Consider the following 15732-nt stretch of genomic DNA (forward strand, 5'->3'; position numbering starts at 1 on the left):
CAACGTAATAGACACTAGAGAGACAGCACAACTCATTTACCTGGTCCAATCAGCAGACAGAATTACATCTAAAAAAACCCTAGTGGCTATTAACACAGCCCGTGCCAATTAAGACGCTAAGCGAATCTCAAGTGCTTTGGAGATTGAGGCCCACTGTGTATAATGCCTCATAACCATACCTCCACATTGAAAATTATGTTTTCCCATTTCCAACATATCTTCACTCCCTTCGATTAAAACCTGAGAGTCTTCACTTAGAGCTATTTGCATTTTACTAATATCATAATTGTAGCTGTGGTCATGAAGAGCAAAGTGGAAAATGAGTGTAGTAGTCTAGGCTTAATCCAGGCAAGAGAAGAAGCGATCACAATTCTGCCCCGCCACTCCTCCTGAGACTCCAGAGAAGTCAGTGGTATCTACAGTGCCCGTCACAACATATGTGCTGACAGTTATTAAATATGAACAGGATTTAACTATAACTCTCTAACTAAAAATAAGGAGCCATTTGTTAGTGTGGCATTAGGTTGTTGCAGGCCAGCCAATCAGAATAGACTACTAGGAGAACACAGCAGTGGATGTTACTCCAATTATACACACCTTGACACAGTTACAAATAATCTTCCCTCTTGGGAGCATATGCAAAAAGTTCCAAACATTAATATCAGAAAGAGTACATTTACCTTATTTCCTTAAAACCTATGCTCACATGTATTCCGACACCCTATTTTCATTTCAATATAAGTTCCCCAAATAGCCATTTGGATGAAAAAATATATTATGAAATTGATATCTTTGTAAGTGTTTAAATTACACGAGCTTTTCTATAGGAAATTATGTCAAGTGTTTTCACACACTGTATAAAGAAAAAACTAAATTTTATCAAATTATAGTAATTCTTATAGTAACTCAATCCATTTACAATAAGATGTAGAAATTATGGCAGACTTAGCATCAATTAACTATAAAGACAAACATTCGTGATTGGACTGGACATTGGCTTTCTTTTTACCAGAGTGGAATCTGAAATTTGTCTGCTTGCTTTAGCAAATACAAAAAAGAAAACCAAGTAAAAAAAAAAAAAGATTCAACTTTTAGTCTCCCTGTCACACCACTCAAATGCCGTTTTACTCTCCATTCCTATTTTATTATTATGCTGAGGTTGAGTGGACCTACAGTATACTTCCAAAGTAATTGAAATTCTAAGTATTTCTAGTGTTAACTTCAAAGTTTGCCGCTCAAGGATATTTTTTTCATCATAGAAAGTATTCTTCAAAAAAGCTTGTATAATAGAGGTCTGTAGTTGGGTTGTAGGTCAACATTTTTTCTTCCCTCCTGAGTTCTGAGATCGATGGGTCTTTTCATTCGAGCACATTTTTTTTTGTCTATAGATGGTAAAACAAATTGCTCATATTACCTTTGTTTGCAAGCACTTTTACTTGACACATCTGCAAAAACCTGCAAGTATTTGGCACCTCAAAAAAGGTTTTATATGCCACAAGATTGTAGCAAAGCACTATGTATGTCAAAATATAGCTCCTGAACTCACTTCAACATAGTACCTTGATGGCGGAAAAGCAATACTTTAATTGCTTTGGCTTGAGCAAAACAAAAATAGGTGAGTTTTTGGGCAAATAACAGAGGGTAGGGTCAGAAACAAAATTTGCAATTATGTGAATTCATTAAGGCTGCATGGTGAATGACTGGTTAGTAAGTCTGCCTCACAGTTCTGAGGACCCGGGTTCAAATCCGGCCTCGCCTGTGTGGAGTTTGCATGTTCTCCCCGTGCCTGCATGGGTTTCCTCTGGGTACTCTGGTTTCCTCCTACATTCTAAATACTTGCATGGTAGGTTGATTGATGACTCTAAACTGCCCGCAGGTGTGAATGTGAGTGGAAATGGCGACCAATTCAGGGTGTACCTCGCCTCTCACCCAAAGATAGCTGGGATAGGCTCCAGCACGCCTGCGACCCAAGTGAGGAGGTGCGGAAAATGGATAGATGAATTCATGAAGACTGAACAGCGAATACGTGGGGGATCACTGCACTGTAGTCAGTTAGATCTCTGGTGTCTAACAAATGCGGCCCTAGCTCACACGTGGAAACCAAAGGCTATTCTCACACTGCAGGTCAATTCTGATTTTTTTTGCCCAATGTGACCTGTACTGAATCTGATTTTTTTTTTCATGTAAATTTGGAAAGTACAATTCAGATTTGTTTTCATATTGAATGCAGGCCTCTTTCATATGTGGACATAAATCGGATATACAGTATATCCGATGCAAGTGCAATCTGGGCGCTAAGCTCACGCTCATCCGACCGATAACACATCAAAAGGTGACAAATCTCACAATTGTTTCACAAAACAGACGCTACAAAAGCAAGGACGGATGAAGGAACAAAAAACAGTCAGTAGTGAAATTCAGATGATCCCCAAAATAGGGGTTCTCCACCAAGTACCAACTAATGTTTTGATAGCGGGTCAAATACTCTTTTCTCCCAATTAATTGCAAAATAATTAAAACCTTTTGTTTTGATGTGATTTTCTAGATTTTCTTTTTAATATTCTGTCTCTCCCTGTTAAAATACAACCGCCATTAAAATCATAGACCGTTTATGTCTTTGTCAGTAGGTAAGCTTACAAAACCAATGATGGATCAAATAATTATTTCCTCCACTGTGTAACCCTATACCAGACCCAGAAGCAGTCCCGTACGGACTCACACCTATAGCCAAAAAAGAAAGGTTAAGATTCGGGACATAAGGGTTGTTTCTATTTTAAGCAGCACATTACAGGCTTTAAAGAGTCTCAGCATGGAAGTTGAGTTAAAGACAGAGAAAGATACAAAGTTCAGAAAATGACCGATTAAGGAGAATGACATTTTGGAACAAATGACACTCTCCCAAAAAATTTAATAGAATGGCCAGAGTCACTTTGGTTATAGGATACCTCTCAGTCCCAGTTCTCAGAAGTCCCAGTGAGAGGACTTGTTAAATAAATGGTAGCTCTGTATGCCTTTTGTGCTGGAACAGTTGTACTGTGCAACAGGGGAGTTTGAAATACTTCCTCTTCTTAGTTTTTATTTTTCATCATTCTGATGTTTATTGAAAATGCAGTCGGACCGAAAAGGATTTTAGGGGATAGACCCAGGGACAGAATGGACAAGGGGAATAGGGATGTGAACCACATCAGAACAATAGTTAAGACAGCCTACATATTTGACTACAAGTCACACATTACAAAGTCAAATTACGTTCTAATATGTGGGTGGGGGGCGACCCGGTGAGGACATGCAACAACTAACCAATAGGACAAGATGAGAGAGGACAGAAAAGGGCTGGGCAGGGCAGAATGTGGGAAATGAGCAAGGCAGTGCTACTGATGTGTGCTGGGGTGAGATCCATTTTAGTGTCTAAACACCTGTAAGAACCTGTGTGTTGATATCGTAATACAACCTGTGTTGTTATTAGTGGTTCCAGTACAAGCAGTTCAAGCCTATAGCGTGTCTGTGGAACTTATTAGTGAATGAACACCATACAGTATCACATTGCATGTTAGTCAACTTGTGTACAGAGTTGCTGTGCCACCACAACGAGGAAGGGTGGGCCTGGCCCCCGCCAACTGCAGGGGGAGAGGGGGGGGCAACCCAGCGAACCCATCCCATGGGGGAACCAGCCAGGGGGACGCCACCCACTCCCCAGGACCTAGGGTGGACCCCCAGCCCAACCGAAGCGCCCTGACATGTCCCCTAGGGAGGGGCATGAGTACCGGACTGCCACATAGCACGCCCCACCACTGCCACCCACCCCCGGAGAGCATGGGAGGTGTGTGTGTGATATATATATGAACAATATTTTTCCTGCTTTTTTATAAGAAAAAACAATACCCATCTCTAGTACTCTGTGTTCTTTGAAAGATAATGGTAGCTTTATTTGTGATGTGCTCACAACAGGCCTCACTCACTTGTCCCACCCAAGGGTTTCCATTTCCAAGATGAGTTGGGAGTAGTACTGTGGAGGCGGAATGGTGTAGTACATCGGATGTTTTTTTAAGCACACTTCCTGCAATATCAGACATGGCAACACCCAAGGCATGAAAAAGGTGACCAAAAAACAACAGCACTTCTTTACACTGCATTATTAATTTTCTAATAAAAACAAATAAATATATCCAAATTAATTTAACAGAATTACTGTTCATGTAAATCTGCGCTTTCAAATCGATGTTATCAACACTGTGAGAGTCCCATGAACTTTTTTGTCTATAAACCAACAATGCCAACAAGGCATAACTAACCAATACTGTATATCACTGCGGTTGCTTACCAAGACAGTCTTCAGTTCCAGAATGAAACTAACAAGATCAGTTGACTGATGTAGCCGCTGCAAGAGAGGGAAGACACATCCTTGAAAGGCAAGATAATAAAGTGCCATTTTTTTTTCTTAAACCAGCCATTCAAATCAAACACATGTTTGTGATTAATGGGGGCTGCCACCTCCTTTCATAATTAATGATAGCTTAAAGGCTACGAAAATAATGAACTTTGCAGCCCGAGGTGAAATATCAATCTCATGCAAATAACCCTGAGGGACCACATAACAAATAGGGACATTTTCCAGGCGGTGTTAATTAAACAGTGAAAAATATTTTTCTCCGCTTCTGAGTGAAGTGTGCCTGATGGGTGTACAGGAACAATGCCAGGTAGGACACAGTCAACACAAAAGATGTGAAATGACTCAGACAAAAACAATCAATCAAAGATTTGTGTCAGTATATTTTGTGCACTGTAGTGCAGTGATTCTTAACCTCTGTACTGTGGTACATTAGTGTGCCATGAGAGATCGTTATTTACAGCAACCAATGTATCTTTGTCCATCTATTTTTGTATAGTGACAGGCAGAACAATTAAATGCTCTTTGACTAGACAGCAGAACTAGGAAATTAACCTGTTGTCATTCATAGAATAGAAAGATTTCACACTGACTAAGTAAATGTGTGAGTAAATTGAGATGAGAGCATCATGATTTCAGTATATACTTTTTGTGACGTTTTTGTTTGGTGATGTGGCGTGAGAGTTTTGTAATGCAAAATATGTGCCTTTGCTCAATAAATGTTAGGAGACACTGCATGCTGTAATGCGTGATGGCGTCCATTTATTACCTGCTTTACAATGTGTTCATACCCATGCAACAGGTGTTTTAACTTCCAGCAGCAATGCAACCTATAAAAACCAGAATACATATTTATACCTACAGATGAGCATAAAAAGATACATTTGTTGCTTGGGACTAACTGTTAGACTTGTCCCCTTACTAGACCCTAGTCAAACTGCTTGTGTCTAATTAAGATTTATTCATTTGTTAAAACCAACATGTTCAACATCAATTATATTAACAATACATCGGTGATCATTTATACTTGGCCTTTTTGAGTTGGCGATCTGGTGGTAGATGTATTCTCAATCTCAGGTCTTTTTCCTGTTAAAAACAATTGAAGCGAAGGTACCTGGTCAATTTTAAACAAATAATAATTTTGTGAGTTTTAAAATATACTGTTTACACAAACAATTTCGAATCGACCTTTTCAAATAATGAGCCTTGAAATGTTCAGTTTTTATTTAACTTGGTTCAGGTGTTAATCAACTTAAATTGACATTTTTCTTTAGGTTATCATTTGTCATTGGCGCCAACTAGAAAAAAAATACTAATAGTTCTGAAAGTACAGTTTACAGCTTACAGGAAGTAAATTGTTGCACATTGTTTCAGTGAGTAATTATTTGGACATGGAACAATTGATTGACCAGATTGAACACTGGAATAGTAAGAATATGCCGTGGCAGTAAAAAGTGGTAAAAGAGAAACCACCAGAAATGATTAACAAGAAACAAGAACATTTGTGATGCAGTCAAGAAGCCAATGGCCACATTAAAGTAAGCACTGGTTATGTCCTCCAAGTAACAACAACCTTGACAGCAATTTTACAGAGTAGCCTCGTTGAAACTTAAATGATAGTGTACAGTACAGTAAACTGGAAAGAAAGTAAACAGCTAACGCACAGGGCACCTCTGCTCTATCGTCACAAGAACAACCTGCTGACATTCACGTACCTGGACAGTGATGAATCCATCATAGACCGTTTTCTCCACGTTGAGGGGTAAGAGAAGTGGGTTGTCTTTTACCAACATAGACGCCATCAGGCTAACTTTGAATCATCTGTCGAACTTCGAGGGACCTTCTTTAGCTAATGCTAGCAATTTCGCGAAAACAGTGTTTTGCCACTTACCTGGCCTAAGCTTTAAATGACTGATACTCTCACATAGTTTTTGAATAAAATAAAGTTTACGAGATTTTTTTACTACCAAGCTTGTAAGTCAAGGAAGTAACCTCTGTCTCCCGCCACGATCATCAAAACAGTCAACGTCACCGAGGTGCGTTCAGGAACTCAGCGGAAAATCTTGTAAAATGGAACGAGATAAACGTTGACCTTGACTGGTGTACTTTCGCTTTTCGAAAATCGGGAAAAACGCACTACATTATCTGTCGTACTAGTTTACGGGTTTAGTTCGCTTTGAAACCTTCTCAGAGGAGGAATTTAACTCTCTCTACATATTGTTAAACATTGTTGATAATGATGGGTACAACTGCGGCTTCCGGCTTGCTGTCACATTTCAAAAATATGCATGTTAGGTTGATTTAGTGGTTTTAAAAAAAAAATTACACCGAAAAAAATACCTCTTCAAGTACTACCATAATGACGACATTAAAATGCAGTAATGTAAAACGCGTAAGTGTTCTCAACTCAACAAAAACGAGGCAATGTTTTTAGTCCTATAATTTATACTTAATATAATTTTAAACCACTGTAATATTATGCACACTTTTAACATTAACACTACACTTAAAAAAAACAGGTGCTTACATAATGATTCCATTGATATGTCCATCATTCATCCATTTTCTGTACCGCCCATCATTAGTATTGCTCATCAAATTTGTACTTATGATAATTATTGTATGCATCAAACACAATTTATGTGCTAATCTTCTTAAATTAGGTTGACAAAAACTGACATCTTATTCTTCATCTACCACCTTAAATTCACCATCTAATATTGATACGTATCGGATTGTTGAATTATAGCAACTACAACATTTTTACTCCAGTATAATATACTGTACCCCCAGTACCGTTTTAGCTCATATTCCACCCTCAATCTCTAAACAGAGAATAGGAATGTGTCAATGTACTGTACGGAGCCAGTGAGAGATGTGCTTCAATGCGTGCTTGCCACACACAATGTGCCTAGAGAGATTGATGTTTTTGTCATCCACCTGCTTTAAAGCTGCAACAAACAGCCGGCTGATGCAAACAGAAGAACCTAGCTATTCAGCTCACAAACAAAAGAGAGAGAATCTCACAGCCCCTTCTTGCACATTTTTGGAGGAATCTATCAGCTTTCTATAGGGGTGCACACTGGGCTCTCAAGATCCTGAATGTTGTGTCTGGGATTGGGTAAGTGTTGCATTTTTTTATTTTTTGGTTCTCTTAGGGAAATTGGAACAATCAGAGGATTTATTTTATCGGACGCGTAGCAATGTGGCCGTAGGGGAAGCAGTTCCCTCCCTCTTCTCTCTCAGCCTTTCTCTGTGGCTCACACTTTGGAAAGAAGAAGAAAATCTACAAGTACGCAGCATGACCGGCTTTCATGGCATTCCGGTTGCAAAAAAAAAAAAAAAACCTGCACCAAAATGTAAGCAAGAGAGCATAGAAGAGAAGCAGATGCGTACAGGCGGTGAGCTCTCTCTTGTTGTCTGTCTCGGTCTGCTTCTCCTTCTCTGCCTCCCAGTCTGACCGCTCTCACTTCTTCTGTCTCCACTGCTGGGCTCCGTCTGCGTGAGGGATGATCTATGGTGCTTTGTTTATCACTGGCCGTGGTCACTTCTCTGGAATGCAATTGGCTGGAACTACACCGTGTGGGTCCTACACCCTTCTTCTTCTCTCTCTCTCTCTCTCTCTCTCTCTCTCTCTCTCTCTCTCTCTCTCTCTCTCCCTCCCCCCTTTCTCTTGCTCTTCCTCTGTTTGTGGCTTGCAAGAAAAGAATAGAAGTGTCCAAGAAGCCTTTATTCCTGGCACTTTTGTCATGGTATTTTCCGTGTACATATCTGAATGACAATGGCACATGTCGTTCCCTGAACTGTTGATTGATTGAACGGTTAAATGGATTTTAGTCATTTGTGCGTATATAATGACATATTTCCTGGCATACTTTTGCTTTCATACTCTGTTTTGAGTGGGCAGCCTAATCTTTGGTCATTTTTAAAAAGTAATTATACAACCATATACTTAGTGAAACTGTATCATCTTGAGAATACATGACTTCTATGCAATTCTATGCAGCTGGGCCATCAGTGAGAACATTTTTAAGGGGGGGCTAAAACAAAAAAAATAATAATAATGGCATAACCACGAACAACAATCATTGCGGTGTGTGTGTGTGTGTGTGCATGCATGTGCATGCGTGTTTCCAGATAAGTGTGAGGGCAGTGTGTGAAGTTTTAGCCATGGATTACAGGTCTCATAGAAATATTTCTATCCAGACAGCTGACTGACAAGAGTTGATGGGATTACAGGCAGCGCGTGTCTGCCCCCCCCCCCCACACACACACACCTCATCCATCAATGGGTGACCGGGGCACAAGATGGAAAGTTGGGTTTAGCGTGTGTTTTGGTGTGTGTTGGCTTCACACCACAAACAAAACTTTGAAATGTAATATGCTGCAATTGTACAACATGTTGGATTATGATGACTATTGAAGGTACGTACACTGTCAGAAATTGGGATAGGATATGTTGAAGTCACTTTCTGTTCTCCAAGGTGCAATCTACATTAATTTACCCCATAGGTCTAATTATTGGACTCAAAGGTATATTTGTACATTTTGGAGGGCTAAATGAAGCTTCCATGATTCCAAATTGTACAACTGTCATTACATTTTCTCTGGTGGAGTGTAACGGATGTCTCCTGTCAGAAAACTAAATTGGAGCAGCTGTGAGAGTTCATTTATTCTAATATTCAAAAACATTTGGGTTGTGCAGTGTTGACTGGAAAAAAAAATTATTTGTAATTTGTTACTCCCTCAATGATTTCTCTGATTAATTCCCTTCAGGTCAGAAAACTAATGAAAATGTTAATCTTTTGTGGTCATCATCATCTGACAATTTTAAAATTCATAGAATAACATTTTTGGACACTTTCAGCCATTTTTCGGAGGAAAAGCAAACCTTTTTTTTTTTTTTTAAAGCATTTTAATCTGACTTCTCAGGACATTTTACATTGAGCCCTGCCAAAAAATCCTTATCGCTAGACCATTGACATACTTATTAAATAGATACAAATGCATAACTTCTTTGATCATCAACTTATATTTTAAGACAGTAGTACAAGTATATAACACAAGTCCACTTGAGGTGATTAGTGTGAAGTGATCTTGTTAGATACATGGCTTGTTATTTTTCCCTCGTGCTTTATTAACTAATATTAGCATCTTCTATTTCTGAAAATGACAATCATTTCTGCCAGGTGCGTCGAGTTCATTGAGATCACCTGTTACACAAACAATCTGTCTTTGACTGTTCCCTTACACATCCTTTTTTGTCTTCTGTGTCTATGCATGCCATTGGTTAGCTTGCTTATCCCACAGGCTTTATTGTTTGACATGCTCCTCTATAATGTGTGCAATTCCACAATGTAATTGCCACATGAATCTAACATTGGTTTGAAATAATATAAAAGTTTGGGGTAGGGAGTGAAATAGCCTGCTGTGATTCTCCATCTGTGCAGTATTATAATGGACCGTCCTCCTTTACCATGCTGGCCCAGATTAAGCTTCACTTTAAAGGATCAATTCTTTTATTATTGAAGTCAGTCTCCGCAGTGCACGATAATACATTCTACATTGATCCTCCTCACAAACCCCCCAAAAACCCTTTATTGCCATTCCTTCCAGCGAGGCTCACATTTAAAAATATATGTGCCACAGAATAAAGATTTTACAAAGTGACTGGAGGACAAATAAGCCATATAAGACTAGGTATTCATATTTTAGAGGGAAGGAAAGACGGCAGACAATAAGGATTCACAGTTGCCAGCAGGCGTTTTGAATATCATTACCAGCTTTGCAGGGAGAAATTGAAATCCTAAGCATAAATAAAGTACCTGGTAATTAAAAAGTGTGTAGCAGTACCAAAGCTTTGATTCCTGACTCCAGAAAGTCTTTGCATGAATCTGCCGACATGCACATACTATAGCAATTCCACGAATAGTGATGAAGTTTGACACAAAGCAATGGGTGTTTGACTTTGTGTTTACTGCTATGATAGACCTTAGTCATTGATGCCATTTTTAAACGTAACGAGTGTCACATTAGTTATTACCTTGCATATTCTTGTAATGTGATATTTGCCATCAATGTCTGGGCAGAGTCCTCCGTATTTCCCTTTATTAGTCGTATAACCACATTTAACATGAGATAGAATTGCGCTATTTATCTTTCCAATTACATATGGCTATCATGTTTCAGCAAAATGGGCTGTCTGGTTTCAGAACACTTGAGTCGTTTGCGGTCTGTGAAGCAGCCACAAACAGCTTGACACGGCTGTATCCCAATCAAACCCTGAAGCATGAGTTCCAGACCCTTATTGAACAAATTTGCGCCAGCAGTTGAGGACTTTAATGATCTGGACCCACTGGGGTCTAGTGCTTCACGCCTACAGGCTTGCTGCTCGATGCCCAATCAATTGCTTTTTATTAAAATTGTTTGCAAGGCAACACAAATCCATATTGTTTTGCCTCGGACTCGAGCACTCATGTGAAATATGTTAGGCATATTTCTATATTTTTTTCCAAATGAATGCAGAAAATGATTGTTGGATATGCATGAGAATAAAATAGAGGGGCAGTGCTTCGGCATTATTGGAATATCCATTTCAACATTGATTTTCATAAGAGATGCATTTGTGATTATCTTGTTTTCGCTTCCCTCAACGGGACTGAATTATATATCATGTTATCCCTGGTATTAAGGCTAAATTAATAACACAAGTAATTATAATACTTATGTCTAATGATATGCTGTGAGGGCCCTATTGATTCCGTCGAGACGCATCTTGTGGAAAAAGCTTGGAGTGTTGCCTGACGACAGGCGCTGCCAGCTAACTCAGCCCTGGAGTGTCTGCATGTAAAATAAGATCAACTGCTGAATACAAACCTCAATCTCCATTTAATGTCAATTTATCCTTAAAATCCAATCTGTGGTCAATGATTAATCTCTATCTGTTTGCACCTGTTTTCTCATAAGGTGCTCTATATGGAACCCTCTTGTGCTATCGCCTGATGTGCTTTGGTGCAACACCATTATTTTGGTGCCTGTTGGTCTGATGATGAATAAGACATCATGAAAACTGTAAATAAAGTCAGGAGTAAAATTCTCACACAAACCACAACAACATTCCAAATTTTTCCAAATTTCATTTGTTCCCATTATGGGTCTTAGCACTTCCTTCTGTTTAAAACACAATACGCTGATATCTTTATATAAAATTGTGTAATATTGAAAATGTATGGACATGAATGCCAATTTCTCTTGTGCTGCATGTGTGTGCATGCAATTAGTATGGCCTGCATTCGTATGTCCTTTATCCTGCACCTCCTGGTTATGAAAAAATTGAGATATGCCATTTCTAATCTAATTTTCTTTTATACGCTTGACTTTCTGTGTACAACAATTTATTTCTGCACTGGGATGGATATATACTTTTACATTTTATGTGGTCAAGGTTTTGCGTTTTCAGTTTTACCATTTAAGAATTTGCTCCACCAGCTAGTCTTTTTTTTCTGTTCTTTTCAATTTCATCTTCATTATCACACCATTTCATCATACGTCTTCTCATCATTGCAGTTGAGAATGGATGGGATGCTGCCTTTGAGGTGAGAGGATATTGAGGTGCAGTTGCAAATACTTGCCAAAAGAGGGCAACATGATGTCAGTTTTGTTCACCCCCCCGCCCCCCACACACCCGCCCCCCACCCCTCCAAAGTCCTTCCACAAGCCAGTGCAAAACCAATGAGGAACCGGGTGCAGGAGAGAAAGGATGGGGGTTGTAGGTGCTGGGTTAAACGTGTAAGTAACAATAATTTACATTTACGCCTGGAACGGCTTCCCTGCGCTGTCAGTCAGCAGTTCAAAGCTTTCCTTCATTCTCTTGGCAACAAAGCAGGTCGTCTTGTCACATAGGCACCAGGTAGCAAAGCAGAGGATGAAGTTCTTCACAGTCAAGGTTTCATTATAGAACACCTTGCCTCAGCGTGGTGACCCGCTTCAAAAATAAAAGTGTGATGGGAGAAATTAAAGATAATATGCTTTCCTTCTCTAAGTCTAAGCTCTCATCATCGTGCAGAAGTGGTGGTTCTACACACCCGAAAGTGACTTTGGGCCTCAGACAAGGTCGTTCGCATGCAAAAGCGGCGCCTTTTTATATCTTCAGAGTGCATCTGTGCTCTCACTCAAAAACCATTTCCCCATCCTAACATTTTCATGAGTTGACATGTGGTGGTCAGAGCTTTGTGTTTTATTGAAAAAGGCACAAAACAGCAGTAATAGATCAGACGTAACGGCACCTTTTGCCATCACTTGTATTTTAGGCTGTAAAAATCTCACAGCCCATTTGTTGGATGATGTGACAGCATTGATGATATGATGACAGATGTCTTACCAGCCCACCCCTCGGTGCCAACAACCGCCACCCACCCAATATCCTCTCCCCTCTTATTTCACACTCGCACACACATGCACCCAGAGGCACACAATGAAGCGCAAAGCCCAGGTTCGGTTACGAGTCGACTGCAGAGCACATCTGCATTGCTCTACTTGATGGACCCCATACCCCATCCTTCCCCCACCCCTTGGATGCCTTTCCCCTGTCCTCCCTTGAGGAGAGAGAGTGATAGTCCTCTTTGGCACAGCGCTGCCTCTTTGTTCTCATGCCGGACGGCTGCAGGAAGTCATTGAGACAGGGTCAGCTGTATTTCACTCGCTGGCCAGCAGAGGACGGCGTGTCATGCGTGGCAACATGGCAACACAAGGCCTTTGAGAGAGGAAAGAACGCCTCTGTGGCAACGTTTATTCTTCATATTGACACCAGCTGTGCATAACTTACATGAGTATTTGTTAGCTGTTATTAATAGAAACAAGCCCTAATTGCATGTATCCTAATTGGTTTCACATGCAGTAACAGTGTAGCGGTACTAACGGCAATGCATAATACTGTAGCGCTGCTTGTAATACCATTTAATTACACTGGACATGCACCTTAATAGGGCTTCCAAAATAAATTACATGCGTATTTCCACACAGCTGCATGCAGGATTTTAGGGCAGCAGCAGCTATTCAAATAATAAATTGGGTGATTGACAGGAAATGAATCTGTGACCATTTTGGAAAATAATGTTACACTGAATGACAAACATTCTCATTCACATTTCATTGAGGCGTCAAATGTAATAGTGGCCTACTTATTATTTCAGATATCATTCTTTGCTAACTGTCACTCTTGTCTTTTCTGAAATGGTGCGCTTTATATACTTCATCAGTAATCAAACACGATAATTAGTCACACCCTTACAGATAGCTAACATCTGGTTGAGTGATTTCCTTCCATTTGTTGCTCGAAAGACCAAAACTTTTCCCCCCTAAAACAACTATTCTTAGTTAAACTGGCTTGATGCTAATCTGTGCCTTTGACCTCCCCAACTGTCTCATGAATACACACACACACACACACTCGAACGCTATCTTTCACTACAACATTCCTCATCCCACGCATACAGGCAACAGGTGCATTAAGACACACACTATGTTAAACAAACTCTTATCATACAAACACTTGAAACAAAACTGTCTTTACAGATATATAGTATACTTTCTTTGTGTTCTTTGTGATATTCCATCAAGCCTAATCTAGTGTGATTATTCCGTCCTGACTTGTGTTGAATTCGTGATTTTGCTTCTTGTAAAATGGAAATGTGTGTGCGCCTATTTATCGTTATTGTCCCCCCCCCCCCCCACACCCCTCCCAACCCCATGCCAGGTTTTTGTAGAACATTTAGCTAATTGATTATCACATGCCTTGGCCTTATCAGCAAACCGTTATTTTGTAAATGAATATTCAAGAGAGATTTTTCCTCTTGTCGCCTTTGTACTCCATTATTTGTGGACAAAATATGCAAACACTGAGAAAGGCAGCTTGCTTTTCTGCCTCACTGCCTAATTACATTTTGTGCTTGCACCTATACACAGACGCGACGTGTATTTATAGCGGAGGAGAATGAATTCACACACTCCCCCGACTGCAATCGTATGCCAGGCATCTGCTTATGAAGTGTCGCTTTCTTCCAGGATGGTTCTGCAACTACCACCCGCCCCCACCCGCCGAAACACCCCAACCTTACTCCAGAACAAACCGAATAAAAAAGATCAAGCTTGGGAAAAACAGAGAAAGAAGCTTAATCGTTCCTGTCTGTTTCAGAACCCACCCCACACCCCCTTCACTTTTCTCCAAAATCCACCGTCTGGCTCATTGTGTGATCAATTTGACTTGTTTATGTTTATGCCGCCGCCATATTTGTGAGAAGCCTTGTCACCAGAGAGGAAATATATGGCAGCCTCAAAAGGAGGAAGAGAAGCGATTGAGGGAGGAGAAAGGAGAGGAGGGTGTCTGACAGGTGGAGTAGGTGGGGCGGTGGGATCATAGAAGGAGGGATAGAGTGACAGTGACAAACAGAAAGTACGAGAGGGGAGAGAAGGAGGGGTTGGCATAGTTTTCATGTTTTTTTTTTTTTTTTTTTTTTTTTAAATCTGCATGTTTCATCCCTTTTCATCAAATATGGAGATCCCATTTAAAGTTGGCAATGTGTTCTTGTATCTACTGTGTATACGGGTCATTTTCATCCATCCATCCATTCATTTTCTGTACCTGTCGCGGGCGTGCTGGAACCTATCCTGGCTATCTTCGGGCGGGAGGCCGGGTACACCCTGAACTGGTCGCCAGCCAATCGGAGGGCACATATAAACAAACAACCATTTGCACTCACATTCACACCGAGGGGCAATTTAGAGTCTTCAATCAACCTCACATGAATGTTTTTGGGATGTGGGAGGAAACCGGAGTGCCCGGAGAAAACCCACGCAGGCACGGGGAGAACATGCGGGTCATCTTCATACAGCAGAAAAATGGTAGAGACATGAACACACAATTTCCTTTTGAAAATCAAATAATTTATACTGATATGTGTATTTTAATTATTGTCAGTTGTTAGCCATCAAAAGGTCATAATCGTTTCTCAGAAAGAAAAAAAAACATTCTAAAGTAATATTTTTCAAACTTTTAATGAAAACATGTCTTTACCATTAGGTGTCCGAAATCAAGTTTAATGATATGTAAGATGTTTTCTGAAGATGATAGTTACAGTTTTGGATATGTATAATTTTCTTCCGATGGCTTAATATGCCTTTTACATGAAAACTAAAACAAATGCATCTTAGTGTCTTCAGGATTTTTTTTTTTTTTTGAGGGGGGCTTCTTTTACAAACGGTCCTTCTTTGTCACTCAAGCTGTCTTTACCATGAAAGGCACTGGAGAGAGCCTAAACACTAGAAGGATCTGTGAGCTGAAGTGCCAG

General features: G+C 40.0%; 1 protein-coding gene and 1 long non-coding RNA gene across 4 annotated transcripts in view; one reads left to right on the forward strand and one right to left on the reverse strand.

Moving 5' to 3' along the window:
- fancl (FA complementation group L) overlaps positions 1-7866 on the reverse strand; it is a 45031-nt gene extending 37165 nt beyond the window's left edge. Inside the window, exons 1-5 of the mRNA XM_061789163.1 lie at positions 6103-7866; positions 5415-5473; positions 5157-5217; positions 4322-4378; positions 3960-4057 (exon numbers count right to left, since the gene is read on the reverse strand). Coding sequence (XP_061645147.1) covers positions 3960-4057; positions 4322-4378; positions 5157-5217; positions 5415-5473; positions 6103-6189 — 362 coding nt within the window. The 5' untranslated portion in view covers positions 6190-7866. The remainder of the gene's footprint in view (positions 1-3959; positions 4058-4321; positions 4379-5156; positions 5218-5414; positions 5474-6102) is intronic.
- Positions 7333-15732, forward strand: part of LOC133485460 (uncharacterized) — a 102341-nt gene continuing 93941 nt past the window's right edge. For all 3 annotated transcript variants that reach the window (XR_009790697.1, XR_009790699.1, XR_009790698.1), the window contains exon 1: positions 7333-7508. This is a non-coding gene — a long non-coding RNA (uncharacterized LOC133485460). The remainder of the gene's footprint in view (positions 7509-15732) is intronic.

Source organism: Phyllopteryx taeniolatus, chromosome 11 (assembly GCF_024500385.1).
Source record: "Phyllopteryx taeniolatus isolate TA_2022b chromosome 11, UOR_Ptae_1.2, whole genome shotgun sequence".
Taxonomy (NCBI): domain Eukaryota; kingdom Metazoa; phylum Chordata; class Actinopteri; order Syngnathiformes; family Syngnathidae; genus Phyllopteryx; species Phyllopteryx taeniolatus.